The sequence below is a fragment of the Cololabis saira genome, chromosome 24 (assembly GCF_033807715.1).
Source record: "Cololabis saira isolate AMF1-May2022 chromosome 24, fColSai1.1, whole genome shotgun sequence".
In the NCBI taxonomy this organism is placed as follows: domain Eukaryota; kingdom Metazoa; phylum Chordata; class Actinopteri; order Beloniformes; family Belonidae; genus Cololabis; species Cololabis saira.
In genome coordinates this window covers 7,846,442-7,859,124 of record NC_084610.1, presented here as the reverse complement: position 1 = coordinate 7,859,124, position 12,683 = coordinate 7,846,442, and the positions used below count along the sequence as shown (strand labels likewise).

Genomic DNA, 12,683 nt, shown 5'->3' with positions numbered 1-12,683 from the left:
GAGTTTGCAGAGTGAGAGGTGATGATGGAGAAGCTGTGGAAGGTAAGGGTGAAGACAGAGGTCTGTTTTCACATACGCATGTAGTTTAGTCATCAACATAACAGTGAAAAGAGATTCCGTAGCGTCTGATGACGTGGCCAAGAGGAAGAAAATATGAACAGAGTGGGACCGAGGACTGATCCCTGGGGGACACCACAGGTGACAGTTTATGTTTATGATCTTACAGCTCCACTACAGGCTTCTTTGTTTTCAGGAGCCAGACTAAAACTGCATTATATAACCTATATTCACATGTGTATATCTCCACTTCCAGCTTATATTACTTGATCAGCAATACAAAAAATAATAGTACACTGTAGTTTGGAGGGCTTATGTCTGTGCCAAAGTACTTCAGCACAGCTGAGGTTCAACACAAGGAACGCAGTTTACAGAACAGTTCCTGTCTTTTCCCAGCTGCACATGCTCAGCCTCGTCTCTGTTTATCAAGTGCCGTTGGTCTCCTGTGACATCCTGTGCTCAGCAGCTGATAGCGTACCCTTTACGCCAGACAGCCACAGAGTCCACGCAGAACTGCTGTCTTATTCTGTAAATGTGGCTTCCTCTTGTGTCCTCGTTCATTGAACTGGTGGCTCTTGTGTAGGTTTTTGTCTTGCTCTCATGTTTTAGCCTCGGTTCATTTAGTGTGCTGTAAATGATCATGGCCAACACTTATATGCAACAGTTAGGAACCTCCCCCTCCTCTCTTTTAGTCCTGTTTTTGTGTGTAAATTCAAAATAACAATGATCTAATTTCAATTAATCTTAGTATTAGGTACATGCACCTCCTTTTTTACTATGTCATTATTTATTACAAAACAATGGGGGCAACACAAAGTACCCCTTACTGCTTCCACTTACTGCTTTCACAGAAATGGTTAACTAATCATCGGTGGGTGTGTTTATAAAAGCAGATGTTTTGGCATTTTGCAGGTCTGGAGCATTCAAGTATGTTAACACAGTGCCAAGAGGGAAAGACATAAGCAATGGTCTTCAGTTGGGTTGCATGGCATTTACACAATCAGGGGCCTCATTTATAAAAGAGTGTGTAGGATTCATACTAAAAGTGCACGTAAAGCCAAAAGCCGAAAATGGCGGGCGCAAAAAAAAAAATCTGGATTTATAAAACCGCGTGCACGCACACTTGCACGCAATGTTCGCTTTATAAATCACAGTCCAGCTGGAAGGTTGCGCAGCTGAATTCGCCTCATATCCCGCCATCTACACGCCCACTTTTTACCATATATGGGCAATGTAAAGTAGTATTTGCATATGAATGAGCCTGCTGAGCATGCGCAGCGGCTTCCTGCAGCCTGTTTGTGCGTCAGGATGAATGAGACGTGTCGAGCCACCGTGCCACTGAATTTCACGGAGACTGAGATGGAGATGTTGTGGATGAGGTGGAGGCCAGGAAAACTACATTATTTGGTGGTCACAGTAAAAGTAGAAAAAGTATATAAATAGTATAAAATAAAGCGAGTGAGTGGCAGCACGGCGTTGCTGCGCTAAACGCAACAGGGGGGACATGTACCCCCGTCTTTTCAAAATCATGTTTTTGTCCCCCCCACTTTTTACAGTTTAAAAACTGGCGGTAGGCTCAGCTTGTAATTGCAAATCATCATCACACTGTGCGAAGGCGATGCGAGAACGGCCCGGCAGCCCCGCACCCCCTCCTACCCTCCCGTCTCCCCTCAGAGCTGCTCAAGGCTGATTTATGGTTCCGCGTCACACCAACGCAGAGCCTACGGCGTAGGTGCGCGTCGCCGCGTACCCTACGGCGTAGGCTCTGCGTCGTTTTAACGCGGAACCATAATTTAGGCTTACGCCCGCGCGTAAAGGTTTCACGCGCGCGTAAAACTCATATATATGAAAAAATCTGTGTCCCTTTAGGGCAGGGCTATTCAATTGGCGGCCCGCGGGCCACATGCGGCCCGCCAGGAGCTTTTATGTGGCCCCTGGTCATATTTCAAAAAAGGGGTTGTTTGTTGAAAAAAAAAAAAAAAAAAAAAAAAAAAATTTTTTTTTTTTTTTTTTTTTTTTTTAAATAATAGTGATGCACCTGCGCTGAGCTGTGCGTAATTTTGTTGGCCTGCTGCACACCGCTGGCTGACGAGCAGCCTTGAGACACATGCAGACAGATATGCCAGGAATGCGTTCACACAAGGTGCGATTTTTATTTGTAATGTGTGCAGAGAATGCATATAGCATTTAAGTTTAAGATGCTTGGTAGCCTTTTTTTAGTTGGTTAACGATGCATAGTGTTTGTACATGTTAATCTCTGTTGGAGATGTTTTTTACTTCAGATTTTTTGCCAGTGTTGCACAGTGTTAATGTTTGTCACATTATTATTAACCTCCGTTGTACAGAGGACTTGTTGACATCATTAGGCTTCTAGGATTGGCCTGACATTTTTTTCATTTGAATAAGTGAGGACTTTGCATTTCAGATGGAACTTCTAAGCCTCCTATAATTTCATGTGATTGTTTTGTTTTGCTGATATTATGCACAGATGTTTCATTAATAAAGGAGCTTATGGTTAATATTTTGGTTCCTTATTTATAACATCAAACTGGCTACTATGGACTGAAATGCTTGTGCTCAATGCTTAATATAATATTCAAATAAGGAAATCTTGGTGGAAAGTGGTGCTTTGTCATTATGGCGTGTTTTATTAAAAGTAGGTCAATATCAACTTCATTAAGTTTGCACAATGCATGGTTTCAAAATGAACTTGCATTTAAAATAATATTTCTTTATCTGAATATTATATTTAACATTCACAATGACTAAATCTGGAGACAATTAATACATAATTCATATGTAAACTAGATATATTCAAATGTATAATACAAATGTATTATATATAAATAAGTCTTCGTCTTTGAGTGCAAATTACATTTTGAAAACCCCCAAATTTTCAAATTGTGCGGCCCTCTCCATACAGTCCTTTTGCAGATGTGGCCCCCGGCCGAATCTAATTGAATACCCCTGCTTTAGGGGCTCCGTAGAGCCCCTAAACGCTCTACAGAGCCCCTCATTTGTTCCGTCCTCAGTCACTCTCCAGTTGTCGCAGTGGGTACGAGGAGGTTCCCGGCGTGTCCTGGCACTGCGGCTCCAGCAGCAGAGTCCCGACTGACGCTGTGCTTCAAACACAGAGGGACACGATCAGCGCTATTATATTATAAGTCTGATATGTGATGACATTATTAAGAGTATGACATGAATCTGGCTTCATTTCACCACCTCACCGCCTGCGTCGCCAGTTCCCCATATCTTAAGTAAGTTCCTACGGGAGGGTCAGGGTTGCCGTAGGGATATGCACATTTTTCGGTTAGTTTTTTCTTTTTAAATCCCAACCTTTGCGTAGAAGGTGGCTTGCGCATCTTTCAGCCCTGTTTTGTGCGCAAGCAAGCTTTATAAATGAGGCCCCCGATCTTTATTTTTAATCAAAAAAAAGAAAAGAAAAAGATCACATATCTTTTACATCGGACATTCGAAGCCAAAAATAGGGGCTGCTAACTGTTGCACCTGACTATGCTAGTAGCATGTGGCAATATAGTTCGGTAGGTGACTGGGTTTAGGACGGAGGCGTGCCAAGAGAGAGAGAAAAAGTAGTTATTTGACTAGAAGCATAAAAGTTGTTGGAAAACAGGTTACCAGGACGATCATGCCTCTAATTTGAAGGCTGGAGTAAGAACTGCTTGTAAGGTTTGAGTTCTCCCTTCGCTAACACGGTTTAGGCTTCATCAAGACACAACCACAGCGTGTAAATGAACAACAAGGTTAGATTTGTTTTGGATTTAAAGCACACTGCAGGCTTTAAATGTCCTTTTTCAATCCCCCTCAGGGGCTGGCCATGCAGAATTTGTTTCATCTCTTTAAGTTCTTTGATCCTCAGTGAAGTGTTGTAAACTCTGCAGGAACATACAGTAATTAAATGCTTTGTGGCTTGAAAGTAATGACCGCTTAAGTCCTGAATTAACAAGACCTTCAATTACTTTCATGTTGAAGCATGGCGGCTGCCTCAGTCCTCTTTGACTCCAGAACTGTGGCTCCATTGATGTGCGCAGCCTCCACCTACCTACAAATATAAGTCCAACAGTTCTCACCAAGGGAGACAAAGTAATCCTGAAATCATTCAGCGTTTAGGTGCAGCAGTTTTTGTAATCTCAGGTGTTGTAACGCTCTTTGATTGATTTGGTATATATCTCTCTGCATACAAGTTTGTGTAATGGAACTTTCACGTCTTTGGTTTCCTAACGTTGGCACTCGTTTGACGTCTGCTTGACAAAGGCAGCAATGTTTGGATTAGGAGACTCCCTTTCCATGGAAACCAAAGCAATGTCAGGCATCTACTCAACAGTTATCTACATGTAGTGCAAGACAAACCAAGTAGTGGCACACTTCTTAGTCCTGGGTGTATCTGCCCAGTTTCGAATGCATCATGGTTTGTGCATGCTGAGCATTTGATTGTTCTGGGTCTTCCACTGGAAAAACAGCTGATGAGCCTCTGAGAGGAGGATTCAGGAGGAAGACAATGTGCTTGTGCCACCTGCTGGTTTGAAATCTCAACTACAGTCCTTGAGAGGCGCTATGATAGTCAAAAAGAGGACTTTGTCAGTTTGCAATGTCCTATTATCTGCATGCAGGTCATTTCCAGACCTGAGCTGTCAAGTATGACCTGCATTTTTCTAAATCTGTCTAAACTGGTCTCAAATTAATTAAATTAATTCTAGCAGATGCTCATCAGTCCCAGGGTGGGATAGGGACTCGGGATAGAGTCACTGCTCCTCCGTATTGAGGTGAATTGGGCTTACACTTACACGCTTACACTTTAGACTGTGACAGTCTAAAACAGGGGTGTCAAACATGCGGCCCGAGAGAGATTTTCATGCAGCCCGCGAGAAGTTTCCAACGCAAAAAAACTAAATGTTAATTTACTAAAAAGGAAGGCATAAATAATTGCCATGAATCGCAGCATATCCGATAATATATTTCTTCTACAAATCCATCGTTATTCCACAAAGAGAGTTTTCAACATTTTTTTTGTTTTTTCTAGAATGCATTTGCCGATTTTATTTCTTTGTAGACGGTCGTTTATTTTTTATTAACTGACTACTATTATATATTTTCGCAGGAAAAATATCACTGCTAAAAAAGATGATAGAAGATATTTATTCGGAGAATTTCAGTTTTGAATACGAGGATAGTGACAAAGTAAAACAGTTAAAAGAGAAGTGCTGACTTTTTCGGCACACTGGCGTAAATATCCGCGCCAATTTTTAAAAATAAATACACTTCATTGTACTGGAAAAATCTCTAAATCACAAAGAAACACTCTCGGATATAATAAGAAAGATTTTACTTTTAATTAAATTTCCTATAAAAAAGTGAAATATAAGAAAAACAAACTTGTCTCTGTTTATCTTTGTAAAATGATATTAAAAGTATCTTACATAATTTGAAAAAAAATGAGAAATTTCAAGAAAAGATCCTGAAGAAATGTATTTTACATAATTAGAGTGTAAACAAAGTGCATATTTACTTTAAAATTAACTAAACTGATATTGGATTAGATAACAATAGTGAAAAAAAATGTTCGCACCGTTTTTGTTATTTTGAGCGTGCGGCCCGCGAGAAAAAAATTGGTCAAATCCGGCCCGCCAAGAAAAATGAGTTTGACACCCCTGGTCTAAAGTGTTTCTGAAATAAATTGTCAACAATCTGAAAGATCATCAAAGTGATTCAGCATCTTCCAAACCAAGAAACGTGGCCGCTGCTGTTCTCTGGTCACAAAGAAAAGGTCTAGTTCTCCTACTTTTGCTCTGTAGTTTGTTTGGATATTTGATACCATTTATGTTTGATTTACTTCTTCTTAACTCTTTATTTAATTCTATCTTTTCCATATTTCCTTTCATAGAAGAACTTGTAAATCTACACAATTAAAGATTAAGGTCTTATATTTGATCTAAATCCACAAAACACGATATCTACGTATCATTTAAGCATGTTCATCTAATGAACTTGAACTGAAATCTCCTAATTTTGGCAGGATTTTTCAGTCATGCTGAGTTTTCATCTCAACAAGGTTAGGAAGTTTAGTATGGATCCAACTAAATGCACAGCAACAGTGATTGAAAGAAATAAAAACATGTTGGCTTATAAATTAGTCACGATTCACTTGCACGGATGCAAAAGCAGCTTGAAAAAAGGCCAATTTTTTTTTAAGGACTGCACAGATTCTTTAAAAAAACTCAGCCTGAAAGAGATGTAGAGCAACTCCACAAATAGCCACTCTGATGACAATAAAACATAGTAAAATCACTCATTTTCATGCTGATTATGCTAAATATAAATATAAATTGTAGTGATAATGCAGAAATACTCGCAAAGTCATGCAACATAGCTCACTGATGTATCTCTTTAATCGCTAGAAAACAGTTTTGTTCCTATTTTTCCATCTCAGGGCTTCAGTTATTCATTCAGTTATATTTACAGCATTGATCATATTCTCTTCTGTTGTCATATATTATCTAATGCTATTACATCATTTAAGTCTTGATATTCTCATTATTTCCTTACATTAAGGTTTATCTGAGATATAAAAAGAAGAATCACAGTTCAAAACACTATTGGGGGTTTCTCTGAATATAAACATGCGTTAATGAATAGATACGGGTTTTTATGACTGAAAATGATCAGCCCTGTGCAGGATCCTGTCTACAGGATCTTCATCTCCCGGGAGTGAGGCTGCAGTATTTTAAAAGTAAAGATGAACCTCACTGCTCTTCTGAACCAGGGGTAGAACAGAGCGTAGATGACAGGATTCAAGCAGGAGTTAATAAGCAGGAGCCATGACAACGCAGCAAAGTAGGACAGGCTGTTAGAGGTGTTCTCGCCTGCCAGGGAGGGAATGTAATATGGACAGAAACACATTATGAACACAATAATCAAAACCCCAAGTGTCCTGGCTGCTTTCCACTCTGATTTTTTAGCGGCTGGCGCTGCTGCGACGGCAACTGTCTGTGACTGAATGACCCGCACCTGAGACGCGGCCACCATGAAAACCCTGATATAGAGAACAAACATGACAGTGCAGGGCACCACGAAGGTGACGAAGAGGTCGACAGTTCCTGAAACGTGACTGATGACCACCACGCACTCCCCGTGACAGGAGCTGTACCGGTCTGGCTGCTCTAAGTGCCGCATCAGAATCAGCCCATTGTAGAAGAGCGAAACCGCCCAACAGGCTGAAATACAGATTTTAACAGTAGTCAGGTTGATTCTGTAGGAGTAAAGCAGCGGGTCACAGATCGCCACGTAGCGGTCTATGGATATGAGCACCATGTGGCCCAAAGATGTGGAGACCAGACAGTAGGAGATATAAGGAGTCAGAGCACACATGAGCCTCCCCAGCAGCCAGCACGTCTCCAGGTAGCGCAGCCCTTCGATGGGCATCATGAGCAGCCCCACCACCAGGTCGGACACAGCCAGGGACAGCAGCAGGGCGTTGGTCGGAGTGTGCAGCTGCCTGAAATGAGAGATGGAGATGATGACAAGCAGGTTGAGAGTCACAGTGAGCAGAGAGATGGAGGCTAGGAGGGTGTAGAAGAGAGCAGTCTGGGAGCGGGGCTGCAGCATCAGCCGCCTGCAGGAGGAGTTGAGGTTTGGGAAGCAGAGCGAGGAGCCCCAACTGTCCATCAGTGCGAGCGATGGAAAGTGCAGCTCACCTTCAGATGCTTTATTTATTTACTCCAAACACACCCTCACTGTCGTCCAACAGCCACATGTCTGATGCAACTGTCTTCTGTCCAAGCTGCTGATGCAACGTCTCCTCGTCACCTCTTTCTTCCTCTCTGCAGCTTGGTTTGCGATTCTTTAGGGATTCATTTTGGGGACATTTTAAGCTCAGTTTCAGTCATATTTGAGTTATTAATACCTCCAATAAGTAGGAATTTGAAGACTAACAAAAACACTCCACCCTCACCCATTCAAATACATAAATCTCCATCCATCCATCCATCGTCCGCCTCTTATCCGTTCCCGGGTCACGGGGGCAGCAGTCTAAACAGAGATGCCCAGATTTCCTTCACCCCAGACACTTCCTCCAGCTCTTCCTCCAGCTCTTCCTCCAGCTCTTCCTCCAGCTCTTCCTCCAGCTCTTCCTCCAGCTCTTCCTCCAGACACTTCCTCCAGACACTTCCTCCAGACACTTCCTCCAGCTCTTCCTAGGGGAGTCCGAGGCGTTCCCAGACCAGCCGAGAGACATAGGCCCAATCCCAATTCTCCTTCACTCGCCCTTCTTTTCTCCACTCGCACTTCTTTTCTTCCCTAAGCCCTAAAAAAGAAGGGGGAGATTTTAGGGCACTTGAGATCTAGGGCACTTGGCCCAGGTGCCTGTCCCAATTCTCCCCCTACCCCTCGTTTCCATCCCTACCCTGATCAGGAAGCTGAGAGCCAAAAGCTGTTTTAATTTCAGCTGTAGCGCTGTTAATATGGCACTTTATTAAGTTTTAATATTTTTTCAGGTATAATGGTAACCTTAAGATCCCCAACCGGGGCTCAGTTTATCCAAATAACGCCTGTTAAGAAATTTGACCCGATGTTTTCGGAGATGAGAAGAGCCGCCGGCCCCGGGGAGCAGCCTCAGCTCACAGCCCGAGAAGAGACGTGTCCGCCCGGTCAGGCTGCTCCGTCAGCCCCGGGAGAGACACTCTCTCCCGGGACGCAGCTCTGTTGAGAATCACGCCGGCTGAAATAAATCATTTAGGAATATGTTGGTTTAATAGATGAAATCTAACAGTTGTAGCTACGCCTGTTAAGAAATTTGCTCCGAAATTTAGAGATTTCTGTCTGCCGGGTCCGGAGCTTGGGTCCGCGTTAAATCGATGCAGAGCCTACGGCGTAGGTTGCGTAACCTCCGCCGTAGGATCTGCGTTGGTGTAACGCGGAACCATAAATCCCTTTACTCTGGCGTGATCTTCCGCAACTTTATCTGAAAGTGTGTAAATTACCCAGCTAACAGCTGGATTACTTTGTGGTTTCTGAAGACTATTATATCAGAAACATCCAAAACAAATCTGACGAGTCACAGGATTATTTCTCTCTATTTCTCTGAGACCAGTCTGCCTGTTTGCCTTCGGTCGGCGAGTCAAATCGACGCAGAGCCTCTTTTTTTCATACCCCCTCGCTCGCCAAGTCAGCATCTGAAATCCCTCGATTTGAAGGGGCTATTCTCAGCCCCTAGCCCTCGTTATGCCCCCTCCCCCTAGGTGAAAAGAGGAATTGGGACACCACTACCTTCACGGGAATGCGCAAAAGTTAGGGTTAGGGAAGAAAAGGAGGGCGAGGGGGAGTATTGGGACGCACCCATAGTCTCTCCAACGTGTCCTGGGTCTTCCCCGGTGTCTCCTCCCGGTGGGACATGCCTGGAACACCTCCCTAGGGAGGAGGGACATGCCTGGAACTCCTCGCTAGGGATGCGTCCAGGAGGATCCGGTACAGATGCCCAAGCCACCATAGCTGACTCTGACTCTGATGAGCACGCCCCAGAGTCCCAACTCTCTGCTCCCTCAGTGGAAGGCATGTCAGTCGGGTTGAGGAGATCCTCGAAGTATTCCTTCCACCATCCGACGATGTCCCCAGTCGAGGTCAACAGCTCCCCACCTGCACCATAAACAGTGCCGGCAGAGTACTGCTTCCCCCTTCTGAGGCGCCGAACGGTCCGTCAGAATTTCCTCGAGGCCGACCGAAAGTCTTCCTCCATGGCCTCCCCGAACTCCTCCCAGACCCGGGTTTTTGCCCGAGCTGCGGCTCGCTTGGCCTGCCGGTACCTATCTACTGCGTCAGGAGTCCCACAGGCTAACATAGCCCGGTAGGACTCCTTCTTCAGTCTGACGGCATCCTGTACTTCCGGTGTCCACCAAGGGTTCTAGGATTGCCGCCACGACAGGCACCGGAGACCTTGTGTCCACAAATTCGAGCCGCCGCGTCGACAGTGGAGACAGAGAACATGGTCCACTCGGACTCAATGTCCCCCGCCTCCCCCGGGATCTGAGAGAAGTTCTCTCGGAGGTGAGAGTTGAAGACGTCCGAGGGCTCAGCCAGACGTTCCCAATAGACCCTCAAAATCCGTTTGGGTCTGCCCGGTCTGTCCAACCTCTCCCTCCGCCAGCGCATCCAACTCACCACCAGGTGGTGATCAGTTGACAGCTCAGCCCCTCTCTTCACCCGAGCGTCCAAGACATGAGGCCGAAGGTCAGATGAAACGACAACAAAGTCGATCATTGACCTCCGGCCTAGGGTGTCCAGGGGCCTGTACTACGAAGCGGGATTTGGGGTTAGCGAGGTAACTTCAGGTTTAACCCTGGGTTTTCAGGACTACGACGGTGGTTCACTTCTTACCGGGGTACATCGCCATGGTAACTTATGCTGAACAGCTAACCTGCTCCGGAGCAGGTTATGTTCGAGATACAGATCGCCGGGTATAAAAGCACCGCCCACTGACCAATCAGCTCTCTTGGAAAATGGCATGCCCTTTCGAAGAGAATCCAGTGGAGCTCGGTGCGCGGATCGTGAGAGGATCCCTCCGAAGAGAACGCGTATTCAGGGACCGCCAAAACCCCTTTGCTTTCCCTGATGAGTACCTGTATGAACAATCCAGCTCCTCAGCAGGAGTGTACTCCTGCTGAGGAGGGCCCCCCTCCTGTCTTCTTCTTGTCATTTTTTTTTCTGTTTGCTGCAAGTAATGTCAATGCTATTTCATTGTGCTTTTGTATACTGATATCATACTAAAACAGAGAGTGATAGAAACACTAAAGCCTTGTACTTGTTGTACTTCTAAGATATGAAAGTGAGCCTACTTACTGCTTTGAATTATGTTTTTATATTTATTTTTTATTTGCTCTCATGTGCGTTTCACTCCGCTGGGGTTGCAGCTGAGGCTACAATTGTCATACACGCCATACGAATACATCTTAGCAACACATGCATTTAACAGAATAGACAACTGTAATTATAGTCAGATCTACTTATGCCCTAATGATGGGGCAGTGATGTTTATATCCCTATGAACTTACGCATTTATACAGTCAGCGATCTTTTGCCAGCTGTCTTTCCTGCATTTTGCAGCTGCAACTGTGTTGCTTTTTGCCTGTATTATATGCCTATACTCATCATATTTCCGTAAAAGTATTGTTTGCTCTTCGCTACTGAAATAAGCGGCTCTGACAGCGGACTTCTCTGTTAAGTATATTTGACAATATACCAGTTACAAAGCCATGTTGCTGTAACTAAATGACATGATGGGATGATATTATAACGTGCCTGCGCGCACTGTTCTGAGCATGCGCAATAAACGGTCGTTCGCTGAGAACACCGCCCCTTTTATGTGCACGCGCTCATATCCAGATTGGAGAAACCTGGGTTGATATACCGAGTTGATAACCACCGTCGTGTGACCGCTTAGCGTGATTGCAATTGTCCGGGTTAGTGAATCTGGATAAGGAAAAGATATCCTGGGTATGTTGAACTTGCTTCGTAGTACAGGCCCCTGGTGCCACGTGCACTGATGGACACCCTTATGTTTGAACATGGTGTTCGTTATGGACAAACTGTGACTAGCACAGAAGTCCAACAACAAAACACAGCTCGGGTTCAGATCGGGGAGGCCGTTCCTCCCAATCACGCCTCTCCAGGTATCACTGTCATTGCCCACGCGAGCGTTGAAGTCCCCCAGTAGAACAATGGAGCCGTTGGAGCACTATCAAGTACCCCCCCCAGGGACTCCAAGAAGGCCGGGTACTCCCCACTGCCGTTCGGCCCGTAAGCACAAACAACAGTGAGAGACCTTTTCCCGACCCGAAGGCGCAGGGAAGCGACCCTCTCGTTCACCGGGGTGAACTCCAACACATGGCGACTGAGCTGAGGGGCTATAAACAAGCCCACACCAGCCCGCCGCCTCTCACCCTGGGCAACTCCAGAGTAGTGGAGGGTCCAGCCCCTTTCAAGGAGCTGGGTTCCAGAGCCCAAGCTATGTGTGGAGGTGAGCCTGACTATCTCTAGCCGGTATCTCTCAACCTCACGCAAAAGCTCCGGCTCCTTCCCCCCCAGTGAGGTGACATTCCATGTCCCCACTGAGAGGGTTTTGGTCTGGGGATTGGGTCGTCGAGGCCCCGCCACGACTGCTACCCAGCCCACATTGCACCAGCCTCTCACGGTCCTTCCTGCGGGTGCTGGGCCTACGGGAAGGCGGGCCCACGTCGCCATTGTGGGCTGAGCCCGGCCGGGTCCCACGGGCAAAGACACGGCCACCAGGCGCTCGCCTACAAGCCCCAACCCCAGGCCTGCCCAGGTTGCCCAGGTTGCGGATCTTAAAGGTTACCTTTATACCTGAAAAAATATTAAAACTTAATAAAGTGCCATAACAGCGCTACAGCTGAAATTAAAACAGCTTTTGGCTCTCTGCTTCCTGATCAGGGTAGGGATGGAAACGAGGGGTAGGGGGAGAATTGGGACAGGCACCTGGGCCAAGTGCCCTAGATTTCAAGTGCCCTAAAATCTCCCCCTTCTTTTTTAGGGGTTAGGGAAGAAAAGAAGTGCGAGTGGAGAAAAGAAGGGCGAGTGAAGTTGAATTGGGATTGGGCCTA

The 12,683-nt window shown here is 45.5% G+C and overlaps 1 protein-coding gene across 1 annotated transcript; it reads right to left on the bottom strand.

Annotated features, from left to right (window-relative positions):
• Positions 1–6,756: 6,756 nt before the first annotated feature.
• LOC133425164 (trace amine-associated receptor 13c-like) lies at positions 6,757–7,737 on the bottom strand. Its single transcript, XM_061715845.1, has one exon. The coding sequence runs from the start codon at positions 7,735–7,737 to the stop codon at positions 6,757–6,759; it is 981 nt and encodes a 326-aa protein (XP_061571829.1).
• Between the last annotated feature and the right edge of the window lie 4,946 nt (positions 7,738–12,683).